At 46.3% G+C, this 26,445-nt stretch overlaps 1 protein-coding gene across 1 annotated transcript in view; it reads right to left on the bottom strand.

Moving 5' to 3' along the window:
• Positions 1–450: 450 nt before the first annotated feature.
• GRIK3 (glutamate ionotropic receptor kainate type subunit 3) overlaps positions 451–26,445 on the bottom strand; it is a 119,643-nt gene continuing 93,648 nt past the window's right edge. The window contains exons 11-16 of the mRNA XM_037381768.1: positions 18,781–19,004; positions 12,735–12,853; positions 9,803–10,020; positions 2,350–2,572; positions 1,864–2,114; positions 451–793 (exon numbers count right to left, since the gene is read on the bottom strand). Coding sequence (XP_037237665.1) covers positions 599–793; positions 1,864–2,114; positions 2,350–2,572; positions 9,803–10,020; positions 12,735–12,853; positions 18,781–19,004 — 1,230 coding nt within the window. The 3' untranslated portion in view covers positions 451–598. The remainder of the gene's footprint in view (positions 794–1,863; positions 2,115–2,349; positions 2,573–9,802; positions 10,021–12,734; positions 12,854–18,780; positions 19,005–26,445) is intronic.

The raw sequence follows: 26,445 nt of genomic DNA on the forward strand, positions 1-26,445 counted from the left end.
AGCCAGCACAGCTGTGAGGTAAAAGGCCATTGTCAGCTGCTTTGAGAGAAGGCACAGCCTTGACCGTCACGGTGCGTCACAGATACCTTTCCCAGACAATGTATCCTAAATGCACTGTGTATGTCAGTGTGGAATAGATGCTCACGCTGCACCTGACAAAGTGTTTCTTTTTATTGCCATGCTAAAGAAGCCTTGCTCAGGGGCTCCTCCTTACCCACCGAGGGTCAGTTTGGCTCAATTCTGTTTTGCCTCCTTGTGTTTTCAGTATGTAAACATCAGACTCCTGGATGGTAGTGTGTTTGGACTCCATGAGGCCTGTAGGATCTAAGTGTTAAAAAAAAGGAATGAAAAATAACAAAAACAAAACAGAAAAGCCCCAAGACCCATGTTACAGTCCGTGCTTTGAAGTTCTTGCTTCTATGCCGATGATTAATGACGCTGTGTTGTAAAGGCCTTGTTCTTGAAATGAACCAAACCAGGCTTTTTTTTTTTTCTCTGTTTTTTTTTTCTTGTTTTTTAATCCTTTCCTCCTAGTTAAGAGTGCATCCAGCCTTGTCTGCTGCAATTCCTTCCCTCCCGCCCCCCCCATTCCCATTCCCTAGGGAAACACAGGTGTCAATCCAGTGTTGCAGGTCATGTTGTCCTTCCCTGGCAGCCGTCGGTCGTTGAATGTGTGCATGTTGATCACGGCGTCAGTCTTCACCATGACAGGTGGCTGCGGCTTGTGTTTCACCCGTCGCTGGCAGGTGAGCGACAACCGGATCTCATCAGCCATGGCGCTGCAGAAGGAGCGCTGGGGAAAGCAGGGACAAAAAGCACCATTACTTCTGGCAAAATGTTCTGCTAACCTCGCCGTGAACAGGAGGGTGCTGAAACTAGGCTCTGCAGAGGGCAAGCACGAGGTTTAGGCTGCGTTTAAGGCATCAGCTGTGCTTAGTGGGACTTCAGTGAAGCACAGGCATCTGGTTGACCCCTCTCTCCTTTGGCAAGAATTGTACCTTTGACGCACTAAATCCTGCAGAAAGGCAGAGCTACAGGCGGCTGTTGGAGTGCTGGTGCTTTGTGTGATCCCTGCTGGGGGGCTGGCAGATTTATGTGCTGGGAGTCAGAGGGCTATCGAGTCCTGCTGGGCTTGCTAGTGGGCAGTTTTCCTTCATCTATCTAGTCCACCACGTGGGCAGCTTGCTTTGATTTCTGGTCATGTACACAAACGCACTTTCCACTTAGAGTACCATGACACACAAGGAAGAGGGAAAAACATAAAAGCAGTCATCTCATTTCATGAGCACTAATCAGCCACTGCGGGTGGGATGGGCTGTTTGTATAAGTGTTGTAAAAAGTTGATTAAGGTAATATGAGGCTCCCTGGTGGACCCTGATCAGTTCCTTGAGGCTTTTTGAATGGGAGTGGGGAGAAGAGAAGGAGACTTCATGCATGTATGCATTGCGCCTAGTATATGAGACACGATTGTATATGATAGTGGCGAGTGGATATAACAGCTCAGAAAGGCCCCTCCCAGGGACCTCCATCCTTATTTTCATTACTTATGTGCTTGCTTGCTCAAAATTACCCTACAGATGTTTACTAGTCTAGTTACTGCAGCAGCAGATGACCCTGACCAGAGCAGACATGATTTGCCCCCCTGACTTGAGGCTGTCAGAGGGGGACAGAGCAATGAGCCTTGGGGGATGGCATTTTGAGGGTGCTGCATTTCAGCCCTTGGGCTGCAGGCGCTTGGATCTCCAGGCAGCAGAGGCAGGGCTGAATCCCTCTGCCTGTCTCCCTGCCTGCCTCTGGGGTCAGTGTGCGAAATCCTCAACGGCTGGGCTAATGGTGGTGTAGGGAAACGGAGGAAATCAGTACCTGCTCACGCTCCGCTGTTTTGCGCAATTTGTAGATAAACTCCACCATGGCCACGAAGACGGACAGCACCAAGCCTGCTGCCAAAACGATGAAAATCCCACCAATGTTTTGGATGCCCAGAGCACTGGCCTCCTTGTTCTCATCCTCAGGACAGCCATTCCCTCGCCACCACTTCTCCTTCATTACGTGGAGCTTGTCCTCCTCCTGGAGCTGGAGGATGGCAATGGTGATCTTGTCCCTGTACGGTGACCCTGGGGAGGGGGAACACCATTACACACAGAGGGAAAGTAGGACAAAAATCACACAAAGTAGGGAACGTGTCTGCATTAAGCAGGGTTGTTGAGACCTCTTTTCAACAGGCAGGCAGTGTAAGCCTTGTTATGTGGAAATTTGCTGTTGGGAGCAGATTATCTTAATCACATCTGTTGTTTGTGTTAACTAGCCCCCCTCCGGGGTACCTACAGAAACCCCACCGCTGTTGCTTACCCATGGGAGTACCAATCCCGTAGCCTTTGGAGTCGATGAGTCCCCCAATCTGAGTCAGGTTGCAGTTCCTCTGGGTGATGTATTCGATGGTGGTTGACTCCATCAGCAGAGCATAATCAGCTGTGAGGGTTCGCTGGATTCCTTCCTCGTTGTTTTTAACAAGTGCTGTGGGTTTGCTGCTCATGAAAGCCCACATTTTTTCAAATGTGGAAATTTTGGATTTCTGGAAGAATGATACACACCACCCCCCCCACCCCCCAAAAAATAAGAATTAATCCATTTGCTGAAACCTAGTATCTTTTCAGTAAATAATAATACCAGTTTGAGAACAGATCACACAATGGAACTATTACCAATTTGACCTTGTCTTAAATATCTCTCTGTTTTCACTGTCCAACATTGTTTGGCTTCATGTTGCCATAAAAGAGACAAAGGTTCCAGCACACTTCACGTTGTGCAGATGCTCAGCAAAAAGAGGCACTGCTCCAGAGACCTTATCCTGTAGGTGGAATCAAACCATCCTTTTCCTTCCGTGAGGTCCAGCAAGACCCTGCCTTGATGCCCTGCAGAACTTGCTAGTGTGACAGGCTATTGGCATATCTGTTTAACTGTATTAGTTTCCTAACCAGAATTTTGGTTATCTTGTAATGTTTCTTCACAATGAGAGAAGACAGAGAACATTTCAGAGGGCATGTTTTTCTCTATTGCATATGCTCTATTATACTTTTGTCTTTCCTCAAGCATTGCAAGGAACATGTTTCCTCTGAGATATGTGCAACTGCCAAACAAATTTAACGTATCCACATAAACAGAGGCATAGAAATATTCAAGAAGATTGTCTTACGGCAAAAAATAAACATGGATATTCTTTCTCTATCAGCAGGCGTTCTGTCAAAAAAGGAAGAATATGTTTTCTAGCTTACTATTCATGTGAATGATTTTTCCTTCTAAAAAATGTGTTGGGTGAGAAGAAATACGGTTATTTTATGTCTTTCTGTAATATTTGAAATATAGCTTTTATCTACAACCACCTTCTGAATTGTCTCTGTGTAGGTTGTCACAAAAGACGTAACTGGCTTTAGTCTAAAAGACTCCCCAGGAAAGGTACATCCACTTTCTCTTAAAGTGTCCCCTTCTCTGGACACTGTTCCCGTGGGTGAATGTAGCTCTTGTCAAACCAGCTCTATACATCCACTCAAGCTCTGGAAAAGCACCTGGATATTGAGGCTTGCGTTAGTGCTGCTGCCTGCTCCTTTATGTGCCATTCTTCTGCCTAATTTCTTGTTTTTCCTCGACGTCTTTTTGCCACTTTATTTTATAAGAGGCAGTTTAGTCAGCCAAAACCTCCCTCCTCCACAGCACTACTTAGCAAGAGCCTGAAGCTGGCTGATAAGTTGGAGGGGCTGATAAGTCTTTGTGCTTTGCCTTGATTAAGGCTGACTGCTCACCTGCAGCTGCATGAGGAGTTGCTGCAGCAGAAGGTCGCTTTCTGGTTTAGCTGTCGTTTATCTCAGTTTCAGGGCTCTGTCCTTCCGTAAGAAAGCAGGAGATGGAGCCCCATCCCATCCCAACTACTGCTATCTCATCTCCCCCTCATTTTTTCAGTATCACTCAAAATGCAGCAGCATAGGTTCTTCTGATAAAAAAACCACTATAAATAAGGGTAAATTAGCGAAGAAAAAAAAAGTCCCCCATAACGCTTTATATTTCAAATGTTTTGCCTGTCCACCTCCTTCTTTTTCAGCATGTTTAACAAAGGTTAGGCAAAACGTGGACACCCCAAAGTTGGTTAGTGTAGTGCAATGCCAAAGGCTGTTCCGCTGTCTTTGACCCCGTGGGCTCATTCTCCTGACTGAAATTTCCATGGACTCATTTCTTCTCAGTTAAAGCTCATGCTTGTTATAATCCACTTGATGAACGTTCAGTAGTGGATGTGCCAGAGCAAACTTCATTCAAGAGGCAGGATAATCTCCCTCACTTGAATATCTGGACCAGTGCCTGTAAGGTAGATTTGTGGCATCTATCAAACCTCAAAGAGCAGCAAGAATGTAGCCTCCAAAAGGATTATTAAATATCTGTGCATTACAATGGATAATTGAAATGAATAGCATACTTGGCTTGCTGATAAGGACTTGTTTAACATTTATATAGTTCACATCAGAGGCCTCTGGGTTCACTGGCTCTCCCTTTCTCTCCTCTTCCTGCATTTAATGCTCCTTGGGTGTTGACACAGAGCTCTTAAACAACATCAGTGTTCTCCCAGTTTAAAGCATAGAGCAAAATAAACTGGCAAAAAAATCAATAGACTGCATTTAGTGAAGCTAATAGGACTTGCATGAGGCATTGTAGCTCTTCAGGCAACTTAAATTACATGAGACAGGGCTCCCTGGAAGAGAAAAAACACTTTTCTCTTCTTAAATCACTGCTTCTGACCAGCTGAAAGGACTTGATTGTGTTTTGAAATGCCAGGAGGGGCCCAGCTTTCTCGGCTCTGGCTGCACTGCTCCCAGCCCCACTCTGGGCATCACTGGCAGGGGCGGGGGGCACCCATGGCAGGGCGAGCACCCTCTCTGGCTGGAGCATGCCTGGGCGAGGGCTCACCGTGAGGCCAGAGCTCCCTGTCGCTGCTTGCTTGTGCCTAATAAACAGCTGAAAGAGAGACCCAGCAGCACAGGGCTCCTTCGGCAGAGCAGGGCTGTCCCCCCACAGCCACACGCTGCTGTTGCAATGGCCTCCTCTCCCCCAAAGGGAAGGCTGGGGTAGCTCCTTCGGGGAGGGCAGCTCAGGCCCTCCGTGTGGACAGGGTGGCTCGACATGTGGCTCTGGTCAAGGCATTCTCAGGCTCTTCCCATAGTCCACAAACCTGCCACCTCCTCACTGGGAATTTATTTCCTGTTAGTTTCTTTAACTTTGCTAACATGAGATAAGGACGCTCCTTTTCCAAGTGAAAATTCACCAACTGTAATTCTCAGCACAGCACTAGCAGTTTGATAGACCGGACTACTTGTTAGAAGTCCAATTTAGAAGCTATTGTCAGTCATTGTGAGAGCAGTCATCAATCAGAAATTGCAGGAGTAACCGTGGTGAGGAATGTACAGTGCTCCAGCGCACACCTAATTTAGCCACTATACATTTTTTCCTATTAGAGGAAAAGTCATTCCTTTCTCCATTTGCTTCTCCCAGAACACTTCAGCTGTACTGCAAAGGTGGTTGCTTATTTATGGAAATTTGGATGATGTCACCTGAGAACACAGCATTCAAATAAGCGAAAACACGTTAGTAGCAATTTATAGTCAGTAAAGAATGCACATAAATTGTGTTTGTTTTGCTGGACAGTTTTTTTGTGTGAGTGTGCACGTCCTGTTTATTTTGGCAGACCTCTGATTTTACAGCTTAAGTAATTTACCTTTAAAAATCCTTACTGGGGTTAGTTACTGGTTTGATCTGATATTTGTCATGCTGTGGCTAGGTGCAAATTTCCTCTCCATTTACTTTTATGGGCTGCATAAAAAAAAAAATATCTGAGTTGGTGGCAGGCAGAGAGACCCTCCTGTGCCCCTGCATCCTCTGTAGGGTCCCCAGCTCCCCCTCAATGATAACTTTGCTTTGCTGCCAAAGGTAGATGGAGAGGAACTTCTTGGTTGCTCTGAAGCATTAAGATAAATGGCCTGACACTGACTTCTTCCTGGCAGGGAAGTTCCAGAGTTGGGTTGGGAGCTCCAGAATGTTAGGAATGATGGAGATCATTACTAATAAACAAAGGCGATAGTTTAATGCTGCTGAACACTGCAGCTGTCTCTCCTGCTTACACCACCGACTCATGTGAGTGGAGCTTCTCATTTTGGTCGGGATAAAAGACATCGGAATCTCGTCCACTGTCCTTTGCATCTTAATAAACCCCTGCATTAGTGCTAAATGAGATGCATGTATGAAAATCTGAGTACCAGCCCCTCTGAATGCAGCAATTGCAATGACACTGAAAATGCCTCTGAATTCATTCTTCAGAGTCACAGCTCAGAAGCTACCTTTAATAACCAATGCTTCAAGACCAGTCACCCAAATAAATTAATGGAATAGTTTAGAGAAGCCACTACAAGGCATCTTGCCAAGACATATATGCTTTTTTATCAGTGAAATTGGCAAGAAAGTAACTTTAAGGCTTAAGATTTTCAATTCCAGCCTGTACGAAAAAATAAATTGATTTTCACCAACTGAAGATACTTACTCTTTAGGATTTAACGTTTCTGTACAAGTGAATATATATATATGTACACACATACACACACTCTCACACCCATACGCCAAACTGCACGTTAAACCTGGCATTTGTTCAGAGAGACAACACCCTTTGCAAGACGTGAAGGATTTCTGGCTTGATTTATAATGTACACTAGATGCTGTTCCTAAATTAATTGATCTGTGTTTATTCCTGTAACTCGATCTGCATTACCAGGGAATAAATAGCTTCTTAAAAGTTCTTTTCATGAAGTCAAAATCTGGCAATATGGTTGGTAAAGCTCTCTTCTGCTTCCTGTTGCTGTACTGGTTAGCTCAGCGGCACAGGCAAAAACCTTTGTGGGAAAAAGGTCGCTGGCTGTGGGTCTGCCCCAGAGGTGCCTGTTGGCTTGGATCAGTTGGAAACTCGTGCGGCGTCTTCGGTGAGCTCTGCATAAAGCCTCGGTCAGCCTGACCACAGGCAGGAAACTGGTTAGTGCCTGGGGGCCATGCCAGGGAACAGCTGCAAGGCGCTTGCCTTCCTCTTCCTCCTGTTTCCCGTTGTTCCCTAAGATTAGTTCTTGGGATGGTGCTCTCCTCCTGCAGCCCTCGATTCTGCTTTGTCAGACCTCCCAGGTGCTGGGAGGGCCACAGACCCAGATGAGATCCAGCTAAGGACAGTGATGGCCACAGTGGATTTGAGGGGTTGGTGTGTGTGGTTTGAAGCTTCTTTAACATGGAGAAGTGGAGGAGTGAGTTCCTAATGTGAGGAGAACTACTCTGTGGGACACTCACACCAGAGCAAGGCAGCAATGTGGGTTAAGTCCTAGTGAATAACCCCCCAGGTGAGTGAGATCCTAGTTGGGATGCTGCTGTCAGTGTTTTGTTCCAGCAGTGCCGGTCTGTTCAGCCAACAGCAGGAGGACTTGACCTCCATATCTCCAGGAGCTTTCCAAGAGCCATGGCTGTACAGCCTGCATGGGGCTGTCTCTGCTGATAACCCTGCTTGAGCAGAGGAAGGTGATGTGAAGACTTGTGCACTTCGCCGTTCCTTCAGTCCCCCCCCATGCAGAGGGAGTGCGGACCCTCAGCAGAGGCTGGAGGTGCCCACGGCTCTGTCCCCCAGACCTTTGTGCTGTTTGACAGGCGTCCCCGTGAAGGTGGTGCTGGCGGAGCAGTCGTTCTGAAACCACCGTGGGGTTTGCCCAGATGTTTGGCAAAGACCTTGTTGAGGGGTGGGAAAAATTCTGGCTCTCCTGTACTTCTCTGTACACAAAGGACGAGTGAACATGGCACCCTGCATGAGTGCTCTCACTGCTCCAGTAATCAAAACATTTGTCAGAGGGAACATGCCTGAGAATTCATCTCCAAACAACAATAGTAACAAAGAAAAAGGAAAATACCTGGCATTAATACACCCTACTAAATGCCTGTTAGAAGCCTGAAGAATGATTCTGATGGGTAACAATATGAAACAACAAATGTACCGTGTCCTTAATTTATTTTTTTTAAAAAACAATTTTCTTTTATACCCATATAAAACTCTTATTGGAAAGTGTAGTTAAAACACAACAGAAAAAACCTGTCTTTTCCTGATAGCTTTTCTAGGTTTATATTACTTTCAGAACGTAACACAATGCATCTGACCATGCCAAAGACAAAACTGCATGCATTGGCGCCACTGCAGAAAGCAAACTAACCAGCAGCAACCTCCTATTCTAGGCAACATTTTCATTTCCCAGAATTAATTAAAGATCAGACTAAATCCTTCATATTTCTTTACCAATCAGTGTTGCTGTCTGTCAAAGTAAGCATGGAGATTTGGAAAGTATAGTGTCTCCATAACCAACTCATAGCCAAGAAAAGTTGCAGAAGAATGCTGCTGTTCCTTGTTGTTAAAATTCAGCACATTGGCTTCCTTTAATGAGTCTTGGCAATTAAACTGCTGACAGCCCAGTCTAGCTGCCTTTATACTCTGCCTATTCAAATTATTGCAGTATTCTAGGCACAGCCTGCTTTTTGAAGCATGAACTATGTCACACTTTGGCCCATATATTTCCTTCTGAATTCGGATGACTGGAGGGGGAAGGAACGTGTCCCAGCGCTGCTCTCAGCGGAGGTGCAGGGGGAAGGCAGCCCCATTCCTGCAGCCAAAGGCTCTGATCTGCCTGTGCTCCTGTGGCCTTGTGACAAAGCACCCAGGGAGAGTATCGGCATTGATTGGGTGCTGCGGCGCTGAGCTCTGGCCGATGCTCCCAGTGTGGCTGGGGCCCTGCACCACCTGCATAGTTAATGCCAAAACTTTCCTTGAAAGATGGTTTTCTGTGTTCATTGTTGCATTTAAATTCTTCTCCAACCAGGGTGATCATTCCTTAGATTAATCACCCCTCATTTCTATTAATTTATTCTCTCACTCTTTTTTTTTTTTATTTAAAAAGCGTGTTTTTGTAGGCCAGCTGTGGTTTTAAAGGTCTTTTTAGGCCTCTCAGTTTTTCTCCAGTTTCAAGCAATAGTGAAATACGAATGCTCTTAGTACCCTCCTCTGCCGTGTTGGCTAACTTCTGAAATTAATTAAAGAGAATAAATTAATATCATTTAATTCTGATGCATTGGTGGTGTTACCTTGCACTGAGTTTCAGAGGTTAATAGAACTTGACTACTTTAATATGAATACCTGAAGGACAAGAAAGGTATTTCAGCTGGAAAAAATACTGGTCAGAGAGGGCACTTTGTAACATCTGTCCAGCTTTATGTTTCATTTGTTCTCTTGCCTGTCCCTGAAGGCTGGCCGGGTCAGCCTCGAGGGCTCTGTGAGCTGTCCTTGCAGAGACAAGGGAGGAGCTGCAATGGGTGAGATGTGGAATTAGGGAAGGTACTTTAAGGAATATAAGATTTTTCTGTAGAGCTTTAATATAAGGTACGCCTGTCCTGTTGTGTCTACCATGTGCTTCAGTTTAGGGTGTCTGAGCCACCATTGGGTAGTCTCTGAAGCTGTAAAATCAACATGATTTTGTAATTGCCACTTCAGTTAGCGACGGGGCGTGGGGGATTTAGCCATGATGTGAATCTAGGTAAACAAACCACCAAAGTCTTGACAAGGATGTCAGACAGAAACAACCTGCTTATAAGGAGTGGTGGCTTAAGAGGCTTTTTGTCTTTGGTTCTTTGTTCTTGCTCCCATTGGCCTGAGAGCGTTGTGTCTCTGCCAGGAAGGTAGAAAGCCTCTACCTGGTCTCACCTTGAAGAAGGTCATAGTAGCTCCATCCTTCACTGCTCCATACTCTATTTTTGTCTGCTTTGCCAAATCATCTGCTGAGTCGATGGGGGATTCCATCCTCTCCACCGTCAGGAAGGCGGCAAGGTTGGCCGTGTAGGACGAGATGATAATTAGGGTGAAGAACCACCATATGCCACCAATGATCCGTGTAGACAGTGCTTTGGGCATCAGCTCAGAGCCTGGGGTAGGAGAGGGGGAAGGAGAAAGAGGTAAGAAGAAACAGAGAGGAAGGACCTATTTCGTATGCACGTATGTATGTACATTACGTACATACATAGATATGTATAAAGGATTAGGTTTCACTGTCAAAACTGTAACAGCTATGTAATTAAAGCCAACGGGTTTTGAGGCAAATTATCCAGACATCTTGCATGCAAGGAAATCAGTGGGATTTTTGTAGCATTTGCAGAAAAACCCTCTCCCTTTATTGCTGACCTTGGGTACAGTGCACAATTTACAGGAAACATTCAAACTGAAGTAATTAACTAGGCTGCTTTTATGAGATTTAAATAGCAAGCTATTTATGAACTTTTATGAGTGTTTTGTTCTGCCATTTAAAAAGTGCTTTGCTTTTATATGGATTACTTTTCAAAGGACTCACTCTAGGGAGTGTGTTCAAATACACAAGGTTTTTTAAAAAATCAAACAACGGGAGAAAGGAACTATCAGGGTCCAGCACTTTGAATATCAGTTAGAAGTAGGGAAGCAGGAGATGTTACAGCATAAAAGGTGTAACAGGTCTGGAATGCCTTTTTTTGAGCAGACATGAAGGACTAAATGGGTTATGCTATTTTTGTAAATGCCCGAGACACCTTTTAAAGCCAGAAAGAGTTTTGGGTTTGAAACAACGGCGTTCAGAAGATATAGCCAACCTGGAATTTGCAATAAGGATTGGGCTTTGCAAAGCAATTTTAAGCTGAGTGGTATCAAAGCATAGCATGGAGCGTAGCTTTTCTCCTATCGGAGTGCAACGAGGAGGCACCAGGAAGCAGAGGAGCCTTGGATATTGATGGCTGCTTCAGTTCTTCTCAAGATGCCGCTTCTTTCCCATTCCATCTCTTGCCCTTTGATGCACAGGATGGTGTGACATCAGTCTGGCTTTGAAATATTTTTCTTCTTAGATGTAGAATAGAATTTAAAAGAATACAGCTTTTTTCATTTATCAGCATCTGATAAAAGGATGATTCATCCTGCTAAACCGTCTTGCTGGGAACTGTCACTGTCCATCAGGGCAGCTGAGATCTGGGAAGAATCTCTATTATACACTGCAGCAGTGGCAGCAGGAGGAGCACGGAGCAGTAGCACCATGCATGCCACCAAGGCGATGCTGTGGTTCTTTTGCTCTCTGGGTATAACTACTGATACATGGTAAGTTAAAGTGTGACAAATGTTTGACATTTTCCACTTATTTCTATTCCTGGATTTTCTGCAATTAGATCACAGCTGAATTTTGTTCCTTATTCGGAGCTGCTCAGAAGCTCCCTCTCTGCTGTCTTCCTAACAGATTTACTCCATTCTATCTACATATATTCCATTTTCTCTATTTCATCCACATATATGAATGTAATTCCATCCATACCCCATTTCTAAGGTCCTTGTCATTGTGGTATCTTACACCAGTTAACACTGAAAACATTCAGTCTCGCATGCAGTGGTTGCCAGGCAGAGGTGCCTGGAGAGGAGCATCTCGCCATCCTCTTTGCCCTATGCCAGAGGGAGTTTCAGGCCATTTCACAATGTGCAGAATGACCAGATGAGGATAAAAATGGAGACACACCAGAGGGCAAGATGCCCTTTCTTCTGTAAAAGTTGATTTAAAACAGTGAGCCAGGATAGACATCCTGAAATTAAACCAATTGTTTGAAGTAACAGAAGTAGGAATTTGCAGCATCTGTGGGATGCTGCTGAGTTTGGTGAATTAAACAGCTGAGGGAGATGAACGCAGCATCCCTCCTTGGGGCACGGTGGGTGGGTGCTCCTCTGCGCACACCAGCAGCAGCACACGTGCGAACACACCACCACTCCATCATCTAGCTGCATGCTTCCAGATGGCAGGCTCAGGAGCTGCTCCTTCTGACACCTGCCAGAGTGTGCATGCTTCATTAATAGTAATTATTGTTCTGCAGCCGCACGTGTGTGCTGGCAGCCAGCTCCAGCTCGTGGGGTGAGCGATGACTCTATCCCCACAGCTGTGGGGTGAGCTGGTGGGATGGGGGCTTTGATCCACAGAAGGCTGAAAGTACAAATAGAGGTAGGTGCCACCCGCCCCCAACAAACAAACCCAGAAAGAGTGAAAAGCTGTGGCCTGCTTTGACGCATAAGAAATCAGAAGGCTTTTTTGGTGTAAGAACCCTGGACCTTTCTCTGGGGTGCCCAGGAAGGCCTCAGCCCTGGCACACGTCCCCCACCAGGTATCCATCCCTTCCAGGCAGGCACGGCTCAGAGGGCGTCCACGTGGTCCACGTGGAGATGAAGTTCGAAGTGAGTGAAAAAACACAGTCACCGAGAGCTCACAGCTGGCTCCCCCTGATGAGATCAGTATCTCATCAGCCCTTTGCTGGCCTGGGTCCCAGCCAGCTGCCATGCACGTGGCTCCCCAGGGAGCAGCTCCCTTGGGTGCTGTGCTGCCGTACGCGTGTCTCCCTTGGGAGCGAGATGCGCCGGTAGTGAGTGCTTCCGCACAGCAGGTCCCGGGGGTGCCAGAGGAGAGCTGCCTCCCCTCTCCTGCACCTCACCGCCTTTCAGCGGCCAGCCAGGAGGCAGTGCTGATGTTTGGATGTTTTATCTTTTTCCTGTCACAAACAACATGAATTTTAGATCTAAAAAGCCATGACAAGAGGCCAGTGCTGGAGAACCGGCAGGAGGGTGTGAGGGTGGGGAGGTGCCGCCGTACCTTGCTGCATCAGTGCTCCCATCCCAAACCAGAAGCTGTTCAATAAGGTGAAGTTATTCTCCACGATGTCTGATCCCGGGTTGCAGGGATGAGCGTCGTACCACTCATATGGGCTGAACCTACGGTGGCACATGGAAAGCAAGAGCTTGTTAGTCGGGATGTGGCATGACAAGACCCTAAAGGAACAGGAAAAAAAGAGCCTCAATACCTCTCGTGCTGCTGTGTGGGCCTGCTGACCCCTTCGGTTGTGTAGCTTACTAAAGAAAAAGACAAATTCAGCCAAGATTTTCCGAAGCGACCAGTGTGGCTGTAAGCCCCGTGTCCTGCATTGCAGACAGCAAGGAAACCTGGGAAGCCGGGTCCTTCGGAGGTATCTCAGCTTGTGTCCCCAGTGCCTTCGGTCACTTTGCATCATCTATGCAATACTGCATCACATGACAGCAACTGGAACACGTAACTATGGGATGGGATAAGGTGCGGGCACACAAACTCTAGTATGTAACAGTTCAAAATGTGAGGAAAAATGGCATTTCTAGATCAACTGAGGAGAGATGCCACAGTGAATCTACAGCAGTAGCTGGGACAAGCCACAGTATCTCAGGGGACTCTCCTGCTAGCACACATGGGAACTGGGGCAGGATTTAGCTAAGTGAGAAGCACTGTCCTAACAAGCAGGAATGCTGCATGGTCAGGGCACAAGCACAGCAGTGGAAGTTGGTGTAGGTTCACTGTGGACTGCTGCAGTGCTTGGCCCTGTTGCAAGTGGTGGGAGAACACTTACGCCCATGGGTAAGTCGTTTATGGGCAAAACCGAGGGAATTTTCTGCAATCATCTCTGCAAATTCTGCCTGGGATTGGTAGGCAAGAGCCGCTATGAATGTAGCTCTTTTAGCCAGGATCTGGGGAGGATGCTTGACAGGAGAGACATTAATATTTTTAGAGCTTTTTATTTGCATTTTCCAAGAGTCCCAAATTTTGCAGAGATTAAATTAAAAACATAATTGGAATAATTGCTTTTGAACCAGGCATTAATTATCATCTTGGCTTCTTTCTGAAATCCCTGTAGCTTCACAACAGCCCTTTCTCAAAGCCCAGCCCACAGTTTGTATTAGGAGGTACTTCTCTCTGTAATTCTCTTGCCAGATGCACTGCTACCCGAGGAGATGTCTTGTTGCCTAATTTTATGGGCGCCCTGAGTCAGACAGTTGGATATATTTGGAAAGAAGAGCCACGGCTCTCTCCCAGGTCCCCCTCCTGGCACAAAAACCTCCCCCAGGCAAACACCTACCCCAGCCTCTGCTCTGCACAGTCGTGCTGTGGGGCTCCCCTCGCAGCCTAACACTTGGGGACGTTCCGTGAACACGGAGCTGTGGTCCCCGGGCATGTGAACTCAGTGGGGCAAAGCGCTGTGTCTGTGGGGCAGACCCCATCATAGGGGATGGACTGGGTGCAATGCACACGAATTCTTGTGGTCTTAGGAAAGCTCATCATAGGTATATCCATCTCACTGTTTGTTTCTATTTTCCACATGCAAGATACAGTTTGACTTCTCTTTTCTTCTGCTTTTATCTTGCCTCTCTGCAGCAGGGACCATTGCCTGCTCAAGATTTTGCGGTGTGTAGAACCAGAGGCCTCACTCAGGCTGCACCCTGACAATCTGGCTCATTTGTCCGGGTAATGGCTGGGCTGTTCTTACTGCCCACCTCCCTCTCCTTTTTTTAAATAAGAGAAAACCAGAAAGGAAAAGAATCAGGCTGAATTCAGACCTGGCTTTACATGGTGCCTGTTCCTTGAAACTTGCTGTAAATTTATGCTAGAGGTGTATAAAGGATGGCACCTGAGCTCTTTCTGTTGAATAAAGCCAGAGTTCAAGAATTAGATGAAAACTTTCTTGGGCTGCCAATGAAAGAGTATGAAACAGAAAGGGAATTGGTAAGATCAAATGAGCCTGACAAGATGACACGCTGAAGAACTTCAAGGTTTCTGAGTGAAAACCTACTGGTGCTGCTCAAATTACAGAGAAATATTCAGAAAACTGCAAAGCAGTGACAGAGTCTTCAGTGCTTGAAAAGCAAGTGGGACCATTAGTGGAAACAGAGGGGTAATGAAGGAAGGAGCGAGTGGAGCTCGTTGACCCCATACAGCTGAAGCTATAACAAATGGGGGCTGCTCCAGCTTCATCATGGGCTTGCGGCTTCCCTCTTCCTCAGGTGCAGGGTCTGAGAAATATTTCATCAAAAACTGTGATTATTTTCTTGTCTGTTCTTGGCCTTTTTGGCAGGGAAACGGAAGCATTTCAAAGAAGTTTTAAAGATCTAATGCAAAATACTTTTGGGTCTCAATTACATCTACAGAGAAATTTCTTATGGATGACCCAGTCCTTGTTGCAATTAAGATGAATATTAAACCCACCTGCCCTGTTGTGCACCCAAAGGTGATTAGCTGTAATTTGAAGGCTGTGTGAGTCTGAGGAAGGGTGACAATTCAAATCAGGCAGCTGCACAGCCCACTTGCAACCTTGCACCAGAGTAACCAGACAAATTACCCCCATGAAGCCTTCTAAATTGCTGGTGTTTATGGCTCTTTGGGGGCTGGGGTGGGTCCAGGAGCAGCAGCTCCATCAATAACTGGGAAAGACTGATTAAAAGGGTAGATGGATCAAATACATCCTTTGCCTGCCTCTAAATAGTCCCGAAGTTGGTTTTAAGTGGCATTGACCTATGATTATAGCATCGGCAGAGGACTCTGGTGTCTAGTTCAGGAGACTCATGTCTCTGAATTAAGGCTTTGCTATTTTGACTGTGGTTTTCTCCCAAGAATTGAGTTTTAGAGGCCTTGCTGGGGTCAAAAGCAGATATTGTTTCTGTTGCTTCTGAATGCAGTAAATATTTCCCCATAAAATCTCTTGTTTTCCATCTCAATGCGTTAAAAGGTCATTCCTGTAGAACTTTAATTAAACCAGATACTTGGTTTTCTTTGAAAGAATAGGAAGACAGAAGAAATGTCAGGAGAAAAACATGTGAAAAAGAAATTGTAGCTGCAACATTTTATAGGTTCAATTTCAGCCAAAAAATAGCCTGATAGGGAAAAACTGTTGTATTACATTGTAACTGCTGTGATGTAGAGAGATTATGAAGCTTGTTTCAGGTAATTTCAGAACAAAACCAGAGACTAAACTACAGTTCTTCAGGTTTTCATCCCTCAACGTCAGCCACAAAGCCTGGCCAGTGGTCCTTGTGCTCATCGTGCCAGGGCAGTCAGCAGAGGGGTGTTGGAACAGACCCTGGGGTCCTGAGGGCAGATGCCACATGTCTGGGCACAGGCAGGGTTGGGGCTCGCCCAGCCCCCACCTCTCCGGGCAGAGAGTGCCCTCCAGCACTGGGCAGGGCAGGGGGTTAGCAGGTCCCTGGCTGGGGTGCCTGGATGCCCGACTTGGTGGGTCAGGGCAAGTGCTGCGTGCACATCGCTGCCGATGGCAGGACATGCTGGAGGCTGGGCAGCCCTGCTGCTCTCTGAACACAGCATCTGTATTTCCTGCTTGTACAAAGTGGCATCTAAGGTGTTCTCACATCGGGGCCCATCCTAGTATTTCCTTCAGCCTTCCTCAGTGTTTACTGCAATGAATTTCATGTGCAAATATAATTTGCACATTTAACATGCTTTGAAAGTGGGATCTGGACAATGTGGGTCGGATCTGGCCATCATATGAGTTAGGAAAAATAAGCTCATAAACACAAAATTGTATTTGAATTGTCATTCCAAGCCATACAAGCAGTCTAATACTTTATGGCATTAAAGCCAAAGACGTTATGGCAGCAGAGCTCATCTAGCTATGTTCTGCATGGCTAACAGAGACATAAAATGAATGCCTATCACTCATCGCAATATTTTTCCTTTTCGTAATTACCATGGGTTCATTTTCCAAGATGGATATCTTTTCCTGCTGAGAGTGTCTGGTTCTTCTGTCTCTGACACAAAGCAAAACTGCAGAGGACCTCATCCTGACCCCTGGAGTCCCAGACAGACTTCCCAGCGCATTCAGCTGGGGCAGGACAAAGCTGGCAGCAGTGTTTTGCCAAAATATGTTGCATTTTGCCTGGTCCAGGGTAGAGCTGGCAGGAAGGTCTAGCGATGCGTTAAAGGCAACACAACTCCCATCCTCTTATAAAATAGTATACAGTAATAACAAGCGCTGCCATTTCCATGCGTTCTACCACCTTCTTGCTGAAAGGAACCGTTAGGTTGTTTCTGTGAGTCGCTGTTTGTACTGCAGTGCTACAAGAGCCCTGGCCTGTGCTCCCAGCAGGCGCTGTGCAAACACAGCGTGCAAAGCCACCCGCGCTCAGGCGGCTGCTGGGGGACCTCAGGAAAGTGCCTGGAAACATGGTGCATGGCCGTTTGATAGAGATGCGTTGCAAAGACCAGGGAGGGGGACAATTGCAGTTAAAATCTTGAGCAGGGTGGGCCTTCTGTGTCTTCGAAGAGTGAAGTGCAACCTCTCCGGCTCTGCACCTCTGCAGAGGAGGGATCGGATGATGTAGCTGCTTTGCCATCCCAGATGGTTTGGAGCGCTAATGCTGTCTGCTAAGCCGAGTTTGCTTTGACAACTGCTGTTATGTGTAATTAGGATATTACACAGTAAACTCAGGAAATCATCTCTAAATGCCTCCACGGACCTGAGGGATGTTGGAAATTGCAGATTTGTTGTAACATGAGGGTTAATGGATTCTGGTTGCTGCAGTTTTGTATTTAATCTTTACTTTGACTATCTGGTGTCGGTGGATTAGATAGAGGCTGGTTTCTGAAGGATGCTCTGGGGAAAGTACCGCACAGCAGCCCTTGGGTTAGCGGGGTCTGCACAGAGCCCCAGTCCCAGGCGTGTGGTTAGCAGGGAGGTTTCTAAAGGCACCACTGGCATAACTTGAACTGGAAAAAATGAGAAATGAGTGTCTAATTGCAGATTGTGCTTAGGAAACTTCCCCGGGGAAGGCTTTTACCCTAAGTATTTAGACATCCAGCAGGGGCTGTGTGTGGCCAGGGAGAGCGACTGCCTGGCAGGAGGGAGGCAAGCTCTTTGTTTTGGTTTGAAAAGGTGGAATCATGTATTGAGAGCAGCCCTGGACTGTGTGCCTCATCAAAGACTCTGTGAAATTAATAACACATGCAATTATGCAAATGATGCTTTTAAATATACAGGTTTAAAACATGCTAATTAGATGCATATTAATTTTGTTAACAGACACATTGTCTGATCCTTAGCGACGGGTTCTCCATTCTTTTGATACAGAGAAGGGTTTGTGGGAGCTTTGCTGGTGGAAGGTTCAGAAACAGGAGCTGAAAATGGTCCGGGACATGGGAGCTTTGTGTCCAGGACACAGCGGAGAGGCTGGGCTTCTTGCTGGAGAAAGTGGGTAAGAACTGACCTAACAGGAGCTGGAATGGTGAATGATATAGAGCAGGAAAATTACCCTTCATTATACCAGGGAGGTGCTAATGAAATGGAAAGGCAACAACATTTCTAAAATCATAAAAGAAAGTGTGTTTTAAAATTCTTTTGTACTGGAAGTCTGTAAAATGTGTGGAACTGCCTGCCTTGATACAACAAAAGAGGCTTACATGTTCATGTTAATAAAGCAAACAAACACAAGCACATTTAGTATGGTAAAACAGTACAAAGGCTATAATGCAGGCTTTAGTTAGCAAAGAAGGAAACAGATTTCCCCTGTGAATAGCTTATCTTTGATTCTCACCACGGGGTTTGCATCACCTCTACAAACACTCTGAGATACAGGTCCGAAAGAGAGCACAGCACGGGAGTCTGGCAGTTAGGAGCAACCCGACACCAAGAGACCAGCCTGCCTTTGGTAATGGACCAAAAGTAATTTCATTAATGACGTGGGTTTAATGCTGTGGTTCCCACTGGGTGGCTGGATCCCTGAACACACCAGGCAGCAAAACAGATCTGGGCAGGGGGAGGGTGTCTTATCGCATGGCAGCAGATGTGGCGTGATAGCAGTTGGATGGGGTGGCACCAGTGTCCCCTTACCTGGCTATGACAAAGAGCACACAGCTGACTCCCAGGTAGGCAAGGAGGATGTACATCCAAATGTCAGGAGACAAGGGGTTGAGGAAGGAGAACACGCTGGGGTTGGTCCCGTTGGGCTTCCTGTACAAGATGCTGACCCCCAGGGTCATGAAGGGCTTGGAGAAGTCTATTGCTTTCTCCCGAACATGGGTGATGGTGAGAGGAGCAACGGCCAGATCAGCTTTCTGTGTGCAACGCAGAGGGAGGGAGACACAGAGGGAGAGAGAAAGAAGGCGTTAGGAACCAAGACGTTTCCATCCCTGCAGCAGTCACGCTGCAGTAATGGGCTAAAGAGCCCCAAAGCGCAGCCCTGGGGTTCCCCCTTCCCATTGCACAGGGGGTACATCTGCTCTGTGCGTCTGCCAGAGCCAGGCTGCACCTCCTGCCCCCCGTCCTGGCTCAGGCAGAGCCCTCTGTGCCTGGCACCAACTGTTCCCCTTCAGACCTGCAATCTTGCTGTACTGGCAAGCACAAAGCCGTCACCAGAGCTGCGCTGCGTTGGTCACGGACGGTGTTTGGGCAGCTTTCTTGTGAGCTCCCCGCACAGCCCTCCAGGTGAGGGGCCAGGGACCGTTCTGTGTGCGTTAGGCACAAGAACACCTGAGACAGGACAGGTGGAACTTGGGACTGATATAATATGGTCCAGTTATTATAAATGCTTCTTATCAACTTAACAAAACCCCAACATAGACACAGGGTCTCCAAAACACACTGGGTGGGATTCTGGAGGTGGTGGTGTAGATGTGTTGGCCATCTTTAAAAGAGTTGTTCCAGATTTAAACCAGTGGGCTGGGGAGCAAAACGTGGTCTTTTGTTTGCTAATTATACTCCGTGACTTTCATTTTACAGATTTTTGGCTGATGTTAGCTCATGAAATACAGTGCAGACAACAGAGAGATGTTACAGTCTCCGCAGCTTTTGCCCAGATGCGATGAGCTCATTCTGATAGGCTTTTCAAAGTGGTCAGAAGAATTACATTTTACAATGGTTAAAACTTCTGTGATCCTCACTGTGCTTGCTTCTTGCCACAGAACTCTTTACAACCGAGAGTTTGCTGTGTGCAAATCCCACCGTTGGCAGAGATGATTTGTTTCTGTTGGCCTTCCTTTTGGTATTGCTGCAAGAGGAGAAAGTCGCGGAGGGAAGCCACTCCAGAATGAAGTTGCAGAAAGTAATGTTGTAGCAGCATGATGTAAAAGGTTCAATTTTTTTTCCCTCAGTCAACTCCTTGATACAGCTTGAAAGACTCATTTTAAGGAAGCTGTGACGGAGGGTAGGAGCGCTGCTGTTTGGGAATGCTCGCAGCCTGCCTGGCTGGCGGGAGCGAGAAAACCTCACACGGTTCCCCTTACATCTTTCTTCTGTGCGTATGGTTGCAAGCCCCACCTAGGAAATGCTTTTGCTAATTAATGGTGGACTTCACAGTTTGTCATGTTGGAACTGTCTGAGCTGCACAGGGAATTTCAGCTGAGCATATTCTTCATCCTGACTTCTTGTATGAATTGTTTCTTTCTCTTATTTCTGTTATTTAGTAATTTCTGTGCTAGATTCAGTGAGCAACCACACACAACCTTTCTGTTGGTTAAGAGCTGTGTTCATTCCTCTCACTAAACATTCATTCAGGTTCCTAGGAAAACCTTAAGTAAATACATCCAAGGCTACCTCAATGTCAGCTGCCTTGCTTGGGGCTTGCAAATCACTCTTTCGGTATCATTGACTTCAGAGGAAATGCAGGCACATAAATTACGTTTCTGAAGTTGAGAGGTACCTCCCCCCGTGCCAGGTGCCTAGTGTACCCGTGCAAGATTTATTTAACATCTGCTTCTGAAAATTAAAATTCTAAATTAACCATGGGTGATAATTACCTAGAGATATAGCGGATTTGTCATTACTTGCAAACTTTAAATCAATATTAGCTGTCTTGCTAGAACATGCTTTACTCCAACAGAAACAGCTGAAGAAACTGGTGAAGATCTCTGGTGTGAGTTGTGGACGAAAGCCAGACTAATGGTCTCATTTGACCTTGCAAATCTATGATGAAAGTCAGTGGAATATTTTTAATTACTTTTTTCTATATGAAGAGTTTCTACATGAGCTTTTACCCGTTACATATGTCTGTGTGTGTATGAAAGGGATCTCCTCTCCAAGGACGTAGCTTATAGGTCCTGAATAGAAGTGTTTCAGGAGTTCTGTAACAAAGATAAAAATGATGTAATATTTTTTAAACACGGTTCTTCAGCTGAGCCCTGGTTGTTTCCCTTTCCTTCTTTTTCCAAATGGAAATAGATTTTTAAATCTGCTTGGTATGGAAAGTGCCCATTTCAATCACTGGCATTTGTCAAAACTTAGAGAAAATAGAAACAGTATTTTCCCAGTGAGCCGTTTTGTGCCAGCTGTGGGTATGGTGACATTGATGCAAACTGAAGGACAGAGGTTTTTAGAAGCAGACAGGCCATGCTGGCTGTCCAGCTTGAGATGGTGAAGTTCTGCATCTTGGGAGCGGGACCTGCATCCTTGGTACTGTCCTGGCAGAGGGTGCCTGGCAGGTTCACGGCTCAGCCACTCTCCCCACGTTACAGCACACTTGAGAATTTTGGCTTATCAGTCTCTAAAGTCATGAGGCAGAAGAAGCAAAAGAAATACAGCATTTTAGTTCCTCCGTCGCTTCTGTGTGGGTGTCCTGACTCAACAGGGAAAACTGAAGGAGATACTGAAGGATTTGGCTACAGATTTTTCTGAAGGAGGAAACAAATGAACAGTTCTGTGGTCAGTGCTCGCTAGCAACTGCCTGTCTGAAAGATCTTGAGCCAAATTTGTCAAAATGATATACCCAGCTAAGTAACAGCTAGGAGTTTATGCTTTACCACAGAAAATGGAGAGAGAAATCTGCATGGATGCCCAAGGATCAAAACGCTTTTAGTGCAGAAATAAAATTTTACTGTGTCATTTCAGCAGCTCCTGTGATTTGATCACAGCCCCGTGTCCTTGGCAGTAAATGTCACACGCAGGCAGAACGGAGCATGTATTAGGGAGCCCAGTCTGGTGTGGTATCCTGCACTGTTAAAGGCAGTACAGGGCTGCGCTTCGATATCCTTTTTATCAATGCAGATTTTTCTGAAGGTGGCCTCTAATTAAGGGCTTGCTGACAGAGAGGATCTAAATCAAAACCCACCAAGGGTGAAGCTTTCATTTGTCGTGCTTTGACATTACAAACTGGGAAGTCAATTATCAGGCCCTGACTGCTTCCTTCACTCAGCCCCAACTTTTACGCTGTTGCACAGTAAGATGGATTTTTTTTTTTAAATGACAAATTATAGCAAGTGCCAGTGGCTTAAAGGCTGTTGTCCAGCAAAACCACTTAAGCACACGCTTCTGTTTTACTGGAGCTTGCACGCCTTCCAAGTCTTATGTATGTTCTTAAGTGTTCTGCTGAATTGAGGCCAAAAAGATGAATTTTGCCAAGGCAGCTACAAACCAAATGCAGACGCTTCTCTAACGCACCTTGGAGGGTTTGGATCTCCTTATTCACCCAGTGCTACAGCATTTTCACTTGGTTGGAACTGATGCGAGTTCACCGGGCGTTCAGTGGATGGAGGATCGTATTCTCTGCAGAGCTATTGGCTTTTATCAGAAAATGCTAAGTCTTATCTTTGAGTTCTCAGTTATCAGGGGAGTGTGGCCTGTGGGTCAGAACAGCTCCTGCACAGCCACGGTGACTGTGGAAATCCTGCAGCACCCAACCTCTGCCAGAGGAAAGCTGCCTGTGACGGCCAGTCGCAGCAGAGCCCGCAAACAGCATAAGCACCAAGATAAATATTTATTCAAGAAAATAAGCTGCCTCTGTGCTTATTTTTTCCAATCTCAGGTATTTACATAAACTAATTATGTGTGTGTTGTCTGAGAGACAGATAAATAGTGCATATTATACTAATTTAATTGTTATTCAGGTGTCTGTCTGGCAGCATCGACACTTTCATCCCTCGGTCTTTTTTGCCACCACCACTGCCAGTGCTGGGGCCGCGGTGCTTTTCTGCTCTTCTGCTCCCACCACCTCGCTTCAACTCCCCTCTCTGCCCTCCTCCCTGCTTTGATTACTCAGCTGCTGTGCCATGCTCCTGCACCTCGTACCCCTCCCTGGGTCTGCTGCATGCTGGCCTCACTCCTGCATCTTTCCCTGCAGCAGAGCCAGCACCTGGGTGTCCTTGGGCACAGAGACCCCAGAGCGCTGGAGGATGACAAAGGACAGCCAGTTTCTCTTGCAGCCCATGGCTTGGAGACAGAGGGGCTGCTGCTTTACAAGGCACTGGAGCGCTCTGCCGAGAGCCCTGTGCCCGCAGCCCTCCTCTCTGGCTGGCCAGGGATAGGAAAACACTCAGCGTGAGAGGTGACGCTTGAGGAGAGTGAGGTCGTGCCCAGCAGCATCCCAGATGCACCTTGGCCTGCCACCACATGCACCGTGCGGCTGGGGGTCAGCGTTAATTGTCTGACTCCAGCTCTTAATGGCTGCTCTTGTCATTTCAGGCCTAATTTAGACATAATTTTTGTCAATGCATTTATTTAATATCAGTTGGGAATTAAGAACAGATGTCGGCAGGGAAAACCTAGCTGTAAGCCAAAGAGGAGAAATGAGGACTGTAAAGTCCTGTTGGGACTCTTGTAATCTTTTCTTTAAGGAAGTTCTTCAGAGAGGGAACTGCCATTAATTGTACCTGGGGGATGTCACAGGCTGTAGGATCCAAGTGAGAAGGGCCATGTTTTTAGAGACAAGCCCTATCCTATGAATTACTGGCAGGTGAGCAAGCCAGGGGAGGGAAAGGCAGGTCCAGAGACACCTGCAGAAAACGCAGGGCTCCCAACGTACACTTCAGTATGCTTCCATCACCTGGATCACTGAACATGATAAAAATGAATCCACCCAATTAACGATGCTGGGCACAAAAGGAGAAAGTGCAGCCAGCTGTTTTGGCTTTTTTGCTTCTGCCCCCTAATTATGAGTTCCTGCAGTGTCTAAACATGAGATGGAGGACCTTCATTTAACGAAACTGTTTTTTCCCTATTCCTGGCCCAGTGGCTTCCAAATGAATCCCCAGTTCATGGCACTTCAAATAAACATCCACCAGTGCAGGAACATGAAAGGGAATGTGGCAGTGTGGTGCAATATGTATTTCTGCCAGAATTTACTGTCAATAAATGCCCACTTATTGTGAAAGTGTTAAATCAACTGTCATAAATCATCCCTAAGGATAGATATTACATCTTTTCTATAGTTACCATTGGCAGGGATTTCCATTAGAAACCCTGTTATTTTCCATACCTTTTTTATTCCCACATGAAGTTTCAGAATGAAAGGAAATTTGATATGCACTGTCTCAGCAGAAGACAAGTTTTATTTGTGAACAAGTTTGTGCAAAATGTCCAGAACGACTCATTCTGCTGGTTTTATGTGATTCTGCCCACAAACTATAGGGAAGATTTGCAGACAGTATTTTGACAGACAACTTAGAATTTATAAATCAGAATGGATGGCCCACAAATGCATGGTGTAGTTTTGCTTGTATCAATAATAATTTCTATGAATAAATATCAGTAACAGTTCACTACTGATGAAAGGAGGGGATCTGACAGTTGCCACATTCCCTGTTTATAATGGGTGCTGGGCACAGGAGCTTCTCCGTGTCACCTGGGTGCCCCAGACCTCCCCAAATGCCAGTACTGTGAGCAAATTCAGTTCTCATGGCCCGTCTGATTGAGGACTCTGCAGGAGTGTCCAGGGAAAGTGACAATAAAAATCAAACTGCAGTGAGGAAAGAGTCTAGTTCTCCAGGGAACGGACTGAATTCTGTCAAAACAGGGATTTTTTTTTTTTTTTGTGATGAAAGATGAGCTGCAGATGAAAGGCAGCGGGGCAGGGCTTTTTGCATCTAACTGCATGAGGCTGTCTTCTCCAGACCTGCTACTGGGGACCTGGAAGACAGGGTCATGCTGCGAGCTGCTCCGACTGCTGTTGCTTTTCCTGTTTACGCTTAAGGCCAGACTAGAAACAAAGCAATTTTACAAAGGATCGTAGCCCAAGGCATTACTGCCTATGGCCAGGCATGTCTGGATCAGAGAGGAGAGGGGAAGAAGGATGATGCGTGACTCCAAAACAAGCCGTGAGAGCTCACTTGTGTAAACAGCCTGGCCTCTGTCATGTGCACTGTGATTTTCACCTTTGTGTGGTAGGCGCCAATCATCCCTGAGACACTACAGTCCCACATCTGCTTGGGCTACCCTGCCTGCCACCTATGCCCAGCTCCCAGCTGTACCCCCCAGCCCAGCAGAAGGCCATCCTGAGTGATGCGCTGCCCCTTGCTTTGCCCTTCTCCTTTTCACCCAATTTCTGCCTCGGATTGGACTATGCCTGGTACGTAATGTCTGCTACTCCCATGGCTCTCAGACCTTCCAAGGGATAGCAAGCATCATTTTAGCCCCTTATTTCACCTCAGGAGCACTTTTTCTTATGCACAGGGTATTCAACCAAGCCTGCACGTCAGTTCAGCCCACCAGAGCTGGTGTACCGCAGCAGTCCCAGGATCTCAGTCTCAGATGCACAGGAGTTAAGTGGGTCTTCAGCAACGCGCAGACTTCCTGCATAGAGTTAATCCTGGCCTGGGTGTTGGGACCTCACAAAATCCTGCCTGCTTTAAGCTCCCACATGAACGATCCCAATTCTTTACGAGAAGGAGACACTGAATATGGAGGAAAGCCAGCCCAGATATCAAACTCAGAGTGTGGGCAGCCCTGTTTTCATCACTACAACTCTGAAAGCTGTCTCCAATGCTCTTCCTGCTAGGTGTGAAATAAATTTGAACTTTCCCTTTGCAAAGTGCCCGTCAGTTGTTCCTTTCCCCACAAGATTTGAAGATGCTTTGATGCTGAGGAAGGGCCCCATCTGCTTGCTGTTTCACTTTTTAATGCTTTATATAAACACTGCTATAAAAAGCAATGACATGCAGATAAAGAAAATAATGGCTTCATGTGGGGTTTGGCCAATGGTTATCAATCACTCCAAGGTGTGCACCCAACCACACCTATTAGAAAGCAGAGTTCAAACTTGATGCTACAGTAAAACACGCAAGAAGAGGGAATTTGGTCTTTTCCTGTTGCTGCATGTTAATTTGCTTTTAAATAGTCAGCCAAGAAATACTTTAATGCAGGTTGACCATGAATTTTATGTTACTTAAAGAGGTTGTTCCCCATACCTTCTTGGTCTGTCTCTTTTAGCTGACCACAACTTTGAGAATGGCTGAAAGCCTCCCAAGAGCCCCATAACATCTTGCAGGACATTGGAAGTTACACAGTTCAGACTAAATGATGGTCTGGCTTCTATTCCCTATATCGTATTTCCTGCTTTGGAGCAATTTACTTCTTCAGAGCCCTGCACTACAGTGAGAGCCACAGACTCTGCTCCCAGCAGCGGCTGTGGGGCCACAGGAACCATGTCCCAGAGCACACTGCCAAGGATTGCAGCCTGTGCTCTGTGTCTGCTTGTATCTATGTCACACACATCATTCGGAGCAGCAAAACACCAGTCTCTTCCACTGGGATGCTGTCACTTGCCTAACTTAACCAGGCTGTTGCATAAGA

This window comes from Falco rusticolus, chromosome 3 (assembly GCF_015220075.1).
Source record: "Falco rusticolus isolate bFalRus1 chromosome 3, bFalRus1.pri, whole genome shotgun sequence".
NCBI lineage: Eukaryota > Metazoa > Chordata > Aves > Falconiformes > Falconidae > Falco > Falco rusticolus.